The 15,522-nt window shown below is 45.5% G+C and overlaps 1 protein-coding gene across 1 annotated transcript in view; it reads left to right on the forward strand.

Annotated features, from left to right (window-relative positions):
• The window catches only part of LOC127584617 (S-adenosylmethionine synthase-like), a 22,451-nt gene extending 7,268 nt beyond the window's left edge, over positions 1–15,183 (forward strand). The window contains exons 4-9 of the mRNA XM_052041430.1: positions 1,631–1,743; positions 4,229–4,372; positions 4,506–4,724; positions 6,769–6,951; positions 9,497–9,630; positions 13,571–15,183. Of these exons, the coding sequence (XP_051897390.1) occupies positions 1,631–1,743; positions 4,229–4,372; positions 4,506–4,724; positions 6,769–6,951; positions 9,497–9,630; positions 13,571–13,673 (896 nt within the window). The 3' untranslated portion in view covers positions 13,674–15,183. The remainder of the gene's footprint in view (positions 1–1,630; positions 1,744–4,228; positions 4,373–4,505; positions 4,725–6,768; positions 6,952–9,496; positions 9,631–13,570) is intronic.
• The last annotated feature ends 339 nt before the right edge of the window (positions 15,184–15,522 follow it).

The following is a 15,522-nucleotide window of genomic DNA, read 5'->3' on the forward strand; positions in this document are numbered from 1 at the left end:
TGAAAACTCTTAGGATAGTTTCAGTTTGCTAGATCCTCTCCAGACGATACAGACTTCAGCTGGAACCAGTTCTCTGGGCATGTTGGGTATCTTCTGCAAATAAACTTTCTTCATGTGTTAGCCTCAGTAGTGATATTCAACCTTGCGAGGAATCAAGTCCAGACCTGTGCTCATGTTGATTCTGTGCAGACATTGCCGCACACTGCCCTCTCCCTCCAGCACCCTTCCTACCCCAGTGTTGCTCAGAGGACTCCTCTCTTTCAGGGGTGAAGCTGCTGTCCCAGATGTGATCTAGTGACACAACACAAGTGTGCTGGTCTGTGCATCTGTCAAATACAGTCTGTACAAATCGAGGGGGCAACTTCTCAAACGAAATCCCCGACGGCCAAACTCACCAACGTCAGTCCTCACTCATGGGTATTAGCAGGACTCCAGCCCTGCCACCTGTCTCCACCCTGTTGCCTGGGATGGAACGTTTCAGTTATGAGCAGAAACTGGAGAGGCCATCTGTTTTCCCTGAGGCAGAGAAGGTTAAGAGGGGACATGACTGAGGTGTATAAAATTATGAGAGGTATAAATAAGGTAGACTGCGGGATTTTTTTCCCCATATCAGAGGTAGAAAAAAACTATAGGATATATATAAGATAAGATTTCTTCATTAGTCACACGTATATCGAAACATTCAGTGAAATGTAAGAGATTTTGAGGGGATCTGAGGGGACGTTTCTCACCCAGAGAGTGGTGAGTACCTGGAATACACTGCTAGAGAGAAGTGGCTAACTGAATGTTTGAATCACCCAGGCATTGAAGGCTATGGGCCAAGTGCTGGAAGATGGGATTAATGTGGACGGGTGCCCACAGGTCAGTATGGACCCGATGGGACAAATGGCCTGGTTCCAAGCTGTACGACTCTGGTACTCCACTCATGAACACCTGCAGAAACCACCCACCAACTAATTACAGCACCGTCCTTACTCAGTGACCCTGTAACGACTGACCCCACACCCTGTCTAAATCACTGACCACTCACTTACACAGGTGTGCATATGGAGAGTGACTCCTCCCTGTTGCCTTCTGTTTGCAGTCAACAGTATATCAACCCAGAAACTCAGCTGTGCTCACACACAAAAGCAAAATACTTTCATTATTTAGTGAGGGAAGGTGTCAATTCACTCAGAGTCAATAGATTGAACTTGACAAGAACTCACTGAAGTTTTATTTGCTCCTTTGCACTTCCAATTTGTAAATAATACTGAGGCACAAGATTCTGCAGATGCTGGAATCTGGAGCAACAAACAAGATGCTAGAGGAACTCAGCAGGTCCAGATGAAGGCTCTCGATCTGAAATATCAACTGTCTATTTCCCTCCACAGATGCTGCCTGACCCACTGAGTTCTTCCAGTATCTTGTTTGTAGCTGTAAATTATATTGGGTTGGTACACGCAAGGTAATTCTCAAGTAGAAATTAGTAGTCTAGTATTTGAGGAAGTTTGAATATTGTGGTAATTTAGGGGGGTAATTATTGCCACTGGACACTGGATTGCATCAGAAAGCAAAAAGAAAGACCTGGTCCTGGATTCAAGCTCCTCCTTCTGCATTGTTAACAGTGGCCTTGTTTGCCTGTGTACAGGTTTTGACTACAAGACTTGCAATGTGCTGGTAGCATTGGAGCAGCAGTCTCCGGACATCGCGCAGGGAGTCCATCTGGACAGAGATGAGGAAGACATAGGTGCTGGAGACCAGGTGAGTTAACGGCCAGCAGCACACAATGGTCGCTCTCGGTCACATCTGTACAAATCAAAGGGTAACTTCTACTGCAGAATCTCCAGCTATCAAACTCACCGACACCAGTCATCACTCAGCAGTACCAGCAGGACCCCAGCAGCTCCCAGTACCAATAGCTGACTCCACACTGACCGGCAAATGTACAAGACATTGGTGAGGCCACACTTGGAGTATGGTGTTCAGCTTTGGTCACCCTGATTTAGGAAAGATGCCATTATGTTGGAAAGAGTGCAGAAACGGTTGGGCAGGCACAATAGTGTAGCGGTTAGTGTAACGCTATTACAGTGCCAGTAACCCAGGTTCAATTCCCGCCACTGCCTGTAAGGAGTTTGTACATTCTCCTTGTGTCTGTGTGGGTTTCCTCCGGGTGCTCCAGTTTCCTCCCACGTTCTAAAGACATACAGGTTAGGAAGTTGTGGGCATGCTATGTTGGCACAGGAAGCGTGGCGACACTTGCGGGCTGCCCCCAGAACACTCTACGCAAAAGATGCATTTCACTGTGTGTTTCGATGTACATGTGACCGATAAAGATATCTTATAAAAGATTTACGAGGATGTTGCCAGGACTTGAGGGACTTGGATATAGGGAGAGGTTAGGCAGGCTAGGACTTTTATTCCTTGGAGCTTAGGAGACTGAGGGGTGATGTTACAGAGTGTATAAGATCATGAGGGGCACAGTTAGAGTGAATGCATGCAGTCTTTTTCCTAGGGTTGGGGAATCAAGAACTTAGAGGACATAAGTTTATGGTGAGAGGGAAGAGATTTAATAGGAACCTGAGGGGCAACTTTTTCACACAGAGGGTGGTATGTATATGGAACGAGCTGCCAGAGGAAGTGGTTGAGGCAGGTACAATAACAACATTTAAAAGATATTTAGACGTGTACATGGATAGGAAAGGTTTAGATGGATAGGGTCAAACATGGACAAATGGGACTATCTTAGATGGGCATCTTGGTCAGTATGAATGAGTTGGGCCAAAGGGCCTGTTTCTGTGCTGTATGACTCGATGACTCTATATGTGCAACTGGGTAATGACTCCTTCCCTTACCTTCACAGTGACTTGTGTTGGTGACTTTTTACAAAGTAGCGGCTGTTGAAGAATCAACGGCCATATGTGGGTGATGTTCCTCACTTTTGGAAGACAATATTCTGACCACTGCCCTGCCTAGAGCTTGTGGCCACTTCAAGCACCAGTCACAATGAGCAAATCTCTGATGGTCCATTATTTCAGGATCGAAGCACACAGCTCCCCCTCCCTAGCCAGCTCTCACCACTTAGCAACACTAAGTTCTCCACTTTATCGTGTATCCCCACGGCAGTCATGAGGGAGAGTTGGACCCACGGAGATCAGTCATCTGCACTGCAGCCATGAGCAGGAACATGACAGGAGTTGTCCCTCTGTCTACACAGGGGACAGGATGCACTTTACTACTGCACAGGGGCTGTGAGGAATGCAGAGTTGTACACGCTGGCTGAAGAAATTTGTGGTTTGTGCCCTTGATGACAGCAGTGGGATACTCCCAGCCATTCCTCAGTCATTAACAACTGAACCGGAATGTTGGAATTGTGGGATTTAGTGTGGAATTGTGGGGGTTTAAGGTGGAATTGTGGGGGGGTTAAGGAGGAATTGCGGGGTTTAGGGTGGAATTGTGGGGGTTTAAGGAAGTATTGTGGGGGTTTAATGTGGAATTGTGGAGATTTAAGGTGGAACTGTGGTGTGGGTTAAGGTGGAATTGTAGGGGTTTAATGTGGAATTCACAACCAGGGTAAATGGTTAAGGCAGAACCACTGGTTATTAATATCTTTGATAAGAAATTCAGAAGAAGCTTTACCAAGAGTGCAACAAAGATGTGGAACTTACTAAATCATGCAGTAGGTGAGGCAAACACAAGGGGAAACCAGACTAATGGAGTAATGGCTGTGGAAAGGACAGATGTACTGGCACCCCAATGGAATAGAGCTCAGTGGGCCGAACAGCATCTGTGGGAAGGGAAGGAATTGTTGACGTTTCAGGTCAAAACCCTACCTCAGGGCGGATGAGGGGTCCTGATGCAGCGTTTGTTGCTCCAGACTCCAACATCTGCGGTCTCTTGTGTCTCCAATGAGATAGGATGGGATGAGGCTATAGGTGTCAGAATCAACCAGATGGGCAGAATGCCCTGTTTCTGTGCTGTAAATTCATTACAATATATCGGTGACTTCTCGTCTAAAAACTCGTGCCCTTCAAGCCCTGACTGCCACTCAATTAAAGGTTGATTTTCACCTTAGACTCCTTCACCTGAATGAGCTCTGTGTAGTAAGGTCATTGCTACAGGTCTCTTGTGCCCAACAATCTGCTGACCTCAGAGCCACGGATATCGTTTCTACCCTGACCCAGAATGGATGGGAAGAGCAAGCAGTCCCTGTTTCTGTTCTCTAATTGCGCCTGTATCCCTTTCTCAGGGCCTGATGTTCGGTTATGCCACGGATGAGACAGAAGAGAGCATGCCGCTGACAATTGTACTTGCTCACCAGCTCAACGCTCGCATGGCCGAGCTGCGACGTGACCACACCCTCCCCTGGCTCCGACCCGACTCCAAAACCCAGGTGTGTTGTACGTTATTCTGCGTTTCCCATTGCTGAAGGTTGGAGACAGGATTGGCAAGGTTGTAATCAGCTTAGTTTTGGGAGGAGGTGAGTCGGCCGCAGGACTGACACAGTCGGCGCGCTTCCCCTGCAGGTGACGGTGCAGTACAGCCAGGAGAACGGGATGGTCGTCCCTACCCGCGTGCACACCATCGTCATCTCTGTGCAGCACGACGAAGACATAGGGCTGGATGAAATGCGCAAGGCCCTGAAGGAGAAGGTTATCGATACCGTGGTCCCCAAAAAGTACCTGGATGACAACACCGTGTATCACCTCCAGCCCAGCGGGCGATTCGTGATTGGAGGACCTCAGGTCAGTGGCAAGGACATTGTGAATTGGGAAACCTGCAGCAACCTGGTGAAGATGCTCAAATCAAAAGGAGCTTTGCCAGAGTAGATGAGAAGTAACTGCTCAGAGTCTCGATGGACAGAGAACCGGCAAAAGGCCCAAAGAGGAAATGGCAGAATTATTTTACAGGGGGAGTTGCTGTGATCTAAAATGCATTACCTAGGGGTTATGGGGAAACAAGGAGGAGGGGGATTGAGTGAGATGTAAGGTCCATCTTGGCACTGTAAAATCCAGCTGTAAAACCCTCAGCTATCGAACTTAACAGTTAAAGTCCCAGGCATCCCTGCTATAATGTCAATGTTTCATAAATGAAACCACACGGCACCTGATCTGAAGAAGGGTAGTGACACCCTGGTACTGTAAGCCATGTTCACTGGGCATGTGACAGCCATAAGAGGTGGCGTTGCATCTATGTCCCCTTCCAGCCAGCAGTTCCTTCCAGCTTGTTTTCTCACTGGAAGTACCATTCCATAAGTACATCAGGAGCAAGAAGGTGGCCAAGGAAAGAATGGGTCCCGTTCGGGACCAAAGGGGTAATCTATGTGTGGAGCCAGGGGATGTGGGTGACATCCTAAATGAATTGTTCTCACCTGTAGTTACCAAGGAAAAGGAAATGGAAGGTAGTGAGTTCAGGGACAGGTATGTTGATGGTGTGGAGCAGGTCAGTAATAAGAAAGGGGAGGTGTTAGATGTCATGGAACACATAAGGGTTAATAAATCCCCAGGTTGCTATGGGAGGAGGAAACTGAGGTCCTGACAGATATTTTTGTGTGTTCATTAGCCACAGATGAGATACCAGTAAACTGGGGGATATTAATGTTGTTCCTTTATTTAAGAAGAGGCATCAGGGACACACTAGGTAACTGCAGGCCAGTGAGCCTTAACATCAGTGGCAGGGAAATTATTGGAGAAAATTCTAAGGGATTAGATTTGTGTACATTTGGTAAGGTAGGGGCATTCATCAGCATGGCTTTATCCAGAGGCAATCCTAATCTTAAATCCAATCCTCACAAATTTAATTGAGCTTTTTTGAGGAGGTAACCAAGGATGAAGGTTGACATTGGCAGTGGACATTGTGGACTTTAGAAGGGCATTTGACAAGATCCCTCACAATCTTAAGGCACATGGAATCCATGGAGAACTGGCTAATTGGATCCAAAATTGGCTTGTTAATAGGAGGTAGAAGGGAGTAGTGGAAAGTCGCTTTTCTGATTGGAAGTCTGTAGCCAGTAGTGTACCACAGGGATCGGTGCTGAGACCCTTGTTGTTTGTGATGTGTAACAATGGTTTGGATGTGAATGTAGAAGGAATGATTAGTAACTTCGTGGGTGACAGGGAAGTTGGTGGTGATGTGGATAGTGAGGAAAGTTGTCTAAGACTGCAGCAGGAAATAGATCAGATGGAAAGTTGGGCAGAGAGTCAGCAGATGGAATTTAGTCCCGACAAGTGCGAGGTGATGCATTTAGGGAAGTCAAATAGGGGTAGGACATGTACAGTAAATGGTAGTGTATTAAGGAATGTTGATGAATAAAAGGACCTTGGAGATCAAATATAATTCCCTGAAAGTGGCAACACAGGTGGGTAGGGTGGTGAAGAGGTATATGGCATCCTGGCCTTCATTGGTCAGAGCATAGAATCTAAAAGTCTGGGCATTATGTTGCAACTTTACAAAACACACCAGGAGCACAGTGTGCAGAACTGGTCACCACACTATAAGATGGATGTGGTTGTGCTGGAGAGAGCGCAGAGGAGACTCACCAGGCTGTTGCCTGATTGGAGGACTTTAGTTTTGGGGAGAGACGGGACACGCTGGGCTTGTTTTCCCTGGAGCAAAGAAGGCTGTGGGGTGACCTGATAGGGGGATATAAAATTATGTTGGGGCAGATAGTCATAATCCTTTTTCCAAGGTAGGAGTATCAGATACAAGGGCATAGGTTTAAGATGCAAAGGCAGAAGCTGCTTGTAATGGGTTTGCAATCATTTTGTGTCTTGTGTTTGGATTGTTTAGGGTGATGCTGGAGTCACTGGCCGGAAGATCATTGTGGACACGTATGGGGGATGGGGAGCTCACGGTGGTGGAGCTTTCTCGGGCAAGGACTACACCAAGGTTGATCGATCTGCTGCTTATGCTGCTCGCTGGGTAGCTAAGTCCCTAGTGAAAGCCGGTCTGTGCAAACGTGTCCTAGTACAGGTGAGGGCTCGGCAGCTTCTTACAGTAGATGCTTAGGGTTTCTGTGTGGCTCTACTCTGACTGCCATTTAACGGCAACGTGCCCCGGTTTTATTGAAAGCTTCCATTTAACCAACGCAGAACTGCATCACCACTGCGTTAAGCATCCATGCATTAATATCAATACAGTCATTTCTAGACTGCTGCTTTTTTAGGAAAGGAATTCAGGCTGGTTTGAACGGAGATTAAACAATGCTGCTACTTATACTAACTATGAAGTGGGATAGAACTATAGAATTCTTGCAGCACAGAAGAAGGCCATATAGCCCATTGAGTCAATGTAGGTCCCTAATCGAGCAATCCCAACTGGCCCATTTCTCTGCTTTCTCATTTACAGCACCGTTTAATCCCAGTATTCCAACCTATGTAGATAATTCCCTGTTATTGAACTCCTTTGAGATCCCAACTTCAAGGCTCCCTGGGTATCACCATCCTCGAAGCACATGGGTTGCTCTAAATAGGATCTGAATGGGACATGGGTGATGAGGCCATAATGCACAAATGGTAGAAGATAGTGCGGGAAACGGGGGCCCTGTGGGCCTCGGGTCATTGTCTATGCTGAGAGATGATGGTGGCCAGGTAAGGTGTGCCAGCCTCACCAGTAAGGGCACTCCAGGGCCCACGTACCCACAGTGCATCTGGAGGCTGTGACCTGCTGACATCAGGCAGCAGCGAGCAGGCGATTCTCCCAAAGTTTTCTGGGAGAGTTAGGGGCTTGTGTGGTCTGTGTTAGGCTTGGCTGCTGGAACTGGGTGAGGGTACAGTCTGGAGTTAGGGGGAGGATGAGTGGCAAAATATGTGTGTGTGTGTGTGTTTGTGTGTGTGTGTCTGTGTGTGTGTGCACGTCCTTGTGTGTGTGGTGCATTTTTCCTTGTGTGTGTGTGCGCGTCCTTGTGTGTGTGTTTGGTGTGTGTGTGTGTGTGTGTGTGTGTGCGCGCGCGCGTGTGTGTGTGTGTGTGTGTGTGCACGTCCTTGTGTGTGTGTTTGGTGCGTTTTTCCTTGTGTGTGTGTGTGTGTGTGTGCGCGCGCGCGTGTGTGTGTGTGTGTGTGTGCACGTCCTTGTGTGTGTGTTTGGTGCGTTTTTCCTTGTGTGTGTGTGTGTGTGTGTGTGTGCGCGCGCGCGCGTGTGTGTGTGTGTGTGTGTGTGTGTGTGTGTGTGTGTAGAACCTGAGTTTATGTTTGGGTGTGTGGTTATGTGCTTAGAGAGTGTGCATCTATGTTCACGTATGTGTGTGCACTCAGTTTGTGCCACAGAGCTTGGTCTCCAGGCATCCTGGACCTGCTTGCCTTTGGACCAAGACCACACTTTGCCAAATCCGAATGGTAACTGGTGTCCCATGTCAAATGATTTCATGCACAGAGACCTCCCATCACTCAGTAATGCCGTGGACAGAGTCACCCTCGACCCCAAGGGATTGCATTAGGAAAGGGAATGGTGGAGATTCACACCCTCCTCCATCTAGAGAGCAACTCAAATCTAAAAACCATCTTGCCCTCAGTACAAATGAAATACCTTTCGGATAAAAGACCATACAGTGGCTTATAATCTCAGTCTCAATTTATAAATGTTGCTCCCGACTTACTATACAAAGAAGAATATTGTGTCTAAGCCATCAGCTAAATTGCCCATGATATATGAAGTGCATGCTGCCTTTGTTGGAATATGTCCACTGAGCAGTCTATGGACATCCTGAGAAAGGCAAATGGACCTTGTTCCTGTACCTCCAGCAGATAATGCTGCCATGGAGTCATTGAGTTGGGAATTCCTGAATCCAACAACACTGGAGGGTGATCTAACCCAAAGTTGATTGGTGCCTAACTTGCAGGAGGTTTGACAGGACTTTTACCAACACAGCTACTTAAGTTTGTATGGTTGTGAGTGAATATCGCTCTGTATGTGTCACTGTCGATGGAAAATCTGCGAATGAGTTTGAGTGAATGTTTATGGGTGTGAGCGACTGTGTTTGTGTAGGTGTATTTCAGAGAGTGTATTCAGTTATTTCAAGTTCTGTGTAAATCTGGATATGACTGAACATGATTATGGTTGGCTGTAATTATGAAACTCTGTGCTGGTAATCATTGCTTTATCCTCTTGCACACAAGCTGTGCATTCAGCCATTATGAGAATCAGATTTATTATCACTGACTTATATGATATGAAATTTGTTTTTTTGAGGCAGAGTACAGTGCAAAGATATAAAATTACTATGAATTATAAAAATAAATAAATTGTGTAGCAAAGCAAGGAATAACGAGGTAGCATTCATGGGTTCATGGACCGTTCAGAAATCTGATGGCGGAGGGGAAGAAGCTGTTCCTGAATCATTGAGTGTGAGTCTTCAGGCTCCTGTACCTCCTCCCTGATGGTAGTAATGAGAAGAGGGCATGTCCCGGATGGTGACAGGTCCTTAGTGATGGATGCCGCCTTCTTGAGGCACCGCTTCTTACATAACAGGTTACCCACTGAAGCCACTTTCTGAGCAAGCTCTTCCTGCCGAAATCTCCAGGTTGCCTACGCCATTGGTGTTGCTGAGCCGCTCTCCATCTCCATCTTTTCATACGGGACTTCTCAGATGGGAGACAGAGCGCTGATGGAAATCGTGAGGAAGAACTTCGACCTTCGACCCGGTGTGATTGTCAGGTAAAATGAACGTGTTTCATTTTGTTTTGGGAGTCCCCACGTTTCCATGCATTGGCCACAAGGAAACACTCCTGCTCCCAATTTAAGATGACTATGTCAGTGAGATCATCCCTGGCACATGGCAAACATTAGTCCCTAGCTCCAAATGGGGGTATTCCTGGGGGCTTCAACATATGGTCTCCCACTTCCCAAGCCTCACCAAGTCAAGCAGCCCTCCTTGCCCCACTCCTCCAATCTCCACACTTATATAACGAACAGGCAAACTGTCCAAAGGATGAAGCTCATTCTTTAACTGCTCCCAGTGACTTTTCTCTATTATTTGCTCAGTGGGGTAACCTTTGTTATGAATAACACAGGTGAGTGACCAAAAGGTGCTTTCTCTATTATTTATCTTTCACTGTTATTTTGTTACTCAAAAGAGTGAAAATTAGTCAATTCCTGCAGAGTCTGGGACAATGCTGGAGAGATTTTAACCACATGAATGAAAATGAATTGCCTGGAATGGGAAGCTGCCTTCGTTCCTGGCCACAGTATTTTCAAGCAGCAATCATTGTACAAACTCTTGATTGTCTCTCTGTAGTTCCCTGGCGCATAGAATCCAGCATGCACCGTTACATAATGCTTCCAGCCTAGAATATGATAGGACTGCTTTTTAATGAATAGAGAATGCACGTTGACAAGGAAGGGTAACCATAAGAGACTGAACACCGAGGGACAGACAACAGAAGGGAATAGCCTTCATTAATCTTCTCTCAGATGGTGAACCTCTGGAATTCTCTGTCCCTGAGGGTAGTGAATCATTAGACATATGTATTTAAGGTGGAGATAGATAAATATTTGAAAGATCAAGGAATTGAGGGTTGTGGCAAACTGGCACAGAAGAGGAGTTGAGGCCAGCATAGATCAGCCTTGATCATATTGAATGGCAGGGCAGGTTTGGGGGGCTGAGTGGCCTACTCTGGCTCCTATTGTCTTGTGTTCTTCTGTATTATATCCACGTAACTGTAATCTCCCACTGGGTGGATGGCCTGTAGCTCTATATTCCAATATTTCTTAGCCATTGTCACTTCAGTCTCCACACCAAAGCCTCTCCATTGTGGTGTAAGCGTCTGGATTTTTATTAGGTTCAATTTATGTTCCATCCGGTGGTGAAGACTGGCGCTGCTTCCCTGCGCAATATGTGGAGATTATCTGGACTTGGATAAGAGAAGTATCATAATAAAATTTGCAGGCTGTACAAAAATTTGTAGGCATTTAACAATGAAAAGGGACTTCGAGAATGTTTCAAATTGACAATTAAGTGGCAGATCACTTGTGAGGTGATACACTTTTGGGAGGACAATGATACAGGATATAGACATTCAGTAGGAAAATTCAAAAAGGAGTTGAGGATTCAAGCCACCCCCATGGTCCATCCCTGTTCAGCAGTTGATGCAGCCAGATCAATATTTTTCCAAGGTCCAGCAAAAACTCAGCTTAAGGCTGGACTGTACCTGGAAAAGATCAAAGATCAGTGATATCCTTGAGTTGGTATTGGTATTGGTTTATTATTGTCACTTGTACCGAGGTACAGTGAAAAACTTGTCTTGCACACCGATCGTACAGGTCAGTTCATTACACAGTGCATTGAGGTAGTACAGGGTAAAAACAATAACAGAATACAGAGTAAAATGTCATAGCTACAGTGAAGTGCATTGCAGGTAGACATTAAGGTGCAAGGTCATGACAAGGTAGATTGTGAGGTCAAGAGCCCATCTCATTGTATAAGGGAACCGTTCAATAGTCTTATCACAATGGGATAGAAGCTGTCCTTGAGCCTGGTGGTATGTGCCCTCAGGCTCCTGTATCTTCTGCCCAATGGGAGGGGGGAGAAGAGAGAATGTCCCGGGTGGGTGGGGTCTTTGATTATGCTGGCTGCTTCACCAAGTCAGCGTTTAGCCTAGACAAGAATCAGCCTTCCCCTTGACCAGTCACGGACTGCTTGTACCCACCCTCAGGGCCAAGTAAACAAGTCCTTCCCACACAATGGAGCACTTCCCTTTCTGGAGCTCAGTGTTCTGCTCACGAAACCTCCTCTGGCAGTTGTGATCAAGAAGTTATAGGCAGTGTTGGAGTCCATTTAATACCTTGTCCATGATGGCCTATTCTGGATAAGGACCCCACTGTGATAAGATTATTGAACTGTTCCCTTAAACGATGAGATGGACTCTAACCTCATGATCTACCTTGTTGTGACTTTGCACCTTATTGCACTGCACTTTCTCTGTAGCTGTGACACTTTGTACTGTTATTGTTTTTACCTGTACTACCTCAATTCACTCTGTACTAACTCAATGTAGCAGCACTGTGTAATGAATTGACCTGTACAATTGGTATGCAAGACAAGTTTTTCACTGTACCTCAGTACAGGAGACAATAAGAAACCAATACCAATACCAGTACCACCATAAGGTGGCTGAGTTTATGAATAAAGCCCCTGAGGTTGAATATGAGACTGTGTTGGCTTTCTTTATCCATGTTTAATTGGGCATATTCATGGGAGAGTTTCGACTTGTGAAACCATTGGTCCTTGGCCACTCAGCATACAGACCCTGTGACACTGGCAATGAGTGTTGTTCATTGTCCATAGCTTCACTGGGAGTAATCACCACAAAGCTGGACAATCTTACCTGCCTTGGAAACCACAATAATGTTGTCCCAAACATTCTATGTAGTTCTGACCAATATGCTATGTTTTTTAGCTCTTCCTAGACTTGAGTTTCATCCTGTAAGTTATGAGTCTAGATCTCAGTAAACAGCAAAGGAGTTTACTTGAATGTAAATGAGGGCTTTGTGCCCCTTAATGCCAGTGTAGATATCTATGAACTTGGCTGGATTTGGTTTCTGGTTCGGAATTTATGGCCTTTGATGATGTCTGAGGTTGCTGGATTAAAGTGATTCTGTAATCTCTCTGTCACCTCATCAAATAAAACACCTTTTGTCTGCCATGGCTCTGGACAATCTGCCACAGTTCCAAACGTGCCAGGGCTCCTGTCAGTGAGGAGGCTCTCTCACACCCCTCTATGGCTTAGTTTTGAGCAGGCAAATTGTCACCCTTGCCCTCAATATCAATAATTGTTTGCCCTGAAGAACATCTCCACCTGCATAAGAGCCAAAAGGCTCACACATTCAGACACCAAGGCTCCCAATATAGTGGATGGGTCTGAGCTGTTATCCTGCACCTCTCCCACTGTACTGGGTACAAGGCTTCTCCCTGACTCCTCAAACTGAGAGCAGTAAGGTGCAGAGTAATACAGGAGGGAGCACAGAGAGCTCTTAATGTCTAGAGTAACATGCAGAGTAATCTGAGGGGATACAGAGAGCTCTTAATGTCTAGAGTAACGTGCAGATTAACACAGGGGGAACACAGAGCTCTAAATGTGCACCTGGTTTATTTAAGGCTCAGACTTCACAAAACAATACCCAGCTGAGTAAGTACGTCATGCAGTGATGTCACACAATTACATGTATGACAAATGTGATTCTGCGAAAAACCACGAGGCTGATTGCCAAGGGTTAGAAGACTGAAATGTAAGGAGCGACCAGAAGGACTTGAACAGAACACACCGATCTTGGACAATAAGGCCATGAGATAGGATCTAATGAGACAGAAGCCAGGAAATAATGGATTCATTAAAAACATGGTTTGAAATTGCATCATGAAAATGGCAAAAGACAGGGTCACAAAGTTAGAAGTGATGTCAGGAAACTCCCTGATCACAATTGATTTACACCTGGGATGGTTTTCCATGAAGAGAACCAGAAAGGAAATCTTGAATCCTTGTTGCTGGATGGACCAAGATATTTTGGATACTTGCCCTCATTTCTGCCTTTCTCTCTCTGTTATCAATGGTTCAGCCTATCCACATTGTAACAGTAAAAAAAATGTTTCCTTTTCTAGGGACCTAAACCTGAAGACAGCAATCTACCAAAAAACCGCCTGCTATGGACATTTTGGCAGGAATGAATTCCCATGGGAAGTGGCCAAGAAGCTAAACTACTAACCATACCAGCCTGGTCCCAGATTTGCTGCTGTTTACACCAATGAACTCACAAATGGCTCCTCGCTCTGGGATTCTATTTCAAATTGTCTGCTACCGGTAGTTATATGAGCTAGGTTCAGATACTTAATTACAGATGGGACCAACCACAAAAACATTACAATAGTAAGAAGCTTTAACTAGCTTAATGTTGACTTGTTAGAGAAGAGTTGTTTCTCCTTCCCTGGGAGCTTCCATCCACTGTCTGGCACTTGATTTTGGAGAGGAAATACTTTCACTTAAATGAATTATAACTTCCTAATTGTGGTGGAGGAAGCCATCAGCTGAATGCCATGATCTGCTTGATTGTTTCACAAGTCATGGTTACCATCTGGGTAACAAAGACCACACCAAACTGGGCCACAAATGAACAAAATTCAGGGTGTTAATAACCTGCTTAAGTTGCCTGAAGCATTAACAGCTCAGACAGTCTGTCATTTCAGTTCTGTTCTCCTTCCTTCCCTACTGCAAGGGAACACTGTAAATGGCACAGATGCACATTGAAAATTGTCAACTGATACAAGGGTGTGGCTGGAGTTAATGCCCAGGAGCTCCAAGTAAAAGTAATTTTATTTAAAAAAAATATAATCTGATATAAACCTTAAAAATCAACAGTTCAAAGTCCCTGAATCCACATGGTTTCTGAAAAAACTCCCCACTTTACTCTGACAAAGAAATAGCACGTTAAGAGTAGGCTGTTGCTCAGTGAATCGGTACCAGTCTTACCTCCAAATCATTCCAGTGATTTCAACACAAAAATATAAATGCCTTTGTGTAAAGATGGAAGTGCCATACAGTCACAGGTGAGTACTTCTTTCCAATGAGATGTTAATCTGAAGTTGTGTCTGCTCTCTCAAGTGCTCTTGGCCAGTTCTTATTTCTCAATCAAAGCCACACAAATAGATTATCTAGTCTTAATCAGATTGTCATATATGGAAACTTGAAGTGCCCAAATTGGCTGTGGATTCCCTTCAATACAATAATAACTACATTTCAAAAGTATTTATTTGGCTATAAAGCACTTTGGGGCATTTTTTTACTGTTAATCCTAGTGTGTCTTTAAACCTCAGCAGTGTCCGGACGCTGCTGAGGTTTAAAGACACACTAGGATTAACATTAAAAAACCTGGAGGATAATGTACTAACGCTCTGTGATGATGTGGTGTGAAGCAGGAACTTAACCAGGGAGAGCCAGGCAGCTAATGCAATTTTCCAGAATGAATGGGAAATCAAGCCATCCACACTGATGCCAGTGTCCCAAATCCCAGTGCACATTCCCATCGCACAACATTTTGTGTCAGGAGTGCTCCTTGTGTAACCTATATTTTCTTAAAACTTCTCTTTCGCACCAAAACAAGCCATGAATTATGTTTGTTGCTTGTAATCCAGACCAGCAGGTGATGCATATTAATTCTTACTGTTTGCGCTAAACTATGGAAGTAAAGCTGAAGCGTGACTCTGGGAAGTCAGACCCAGCTCCACTCTGTTGTGTGTTTAAGTTGCCAGCTGCTACCTAAAGAATCAGGCCTGCCTCATGTTACAGGAGAGGCCAGTCAGCTTCTCCTTCTCACCGTTCCTCTGGAACCACAGGAGCCAAGCTGGGTAGGAATTCCCTGTAGCCTGGGGTGGGGTATGGACACACAGCTAGGCAATAGAAGTTCCTGGAAAACAGAGTTACGTTGGGGCTTTGGAACACAGGCCTGCTTCAGCTACAGGGCACAATGGAGAGGCAATCATTCAACTTCACACTCATGGGAGGGAATCTCGTCTGGTGAGTGAATGCCATTGAGAATTTCACCGTGCACGACAAAAGC

The sequence above is a fragment of the Pristis pectinata genome, chromosome 30, assembly GCF_009764475.1.
Source record: "Pristis pectinata isolate sPriPec2 chromosome 30, sPriPec2.1.pri, whole genome shotgun sequence".
Taxonomy (NCBI): Eukaryota; Metazoa; Chordata; class Chondrichthyes; order Rhinopristiformes; family Pristidae; genus Pristis; species Pristis pectinata.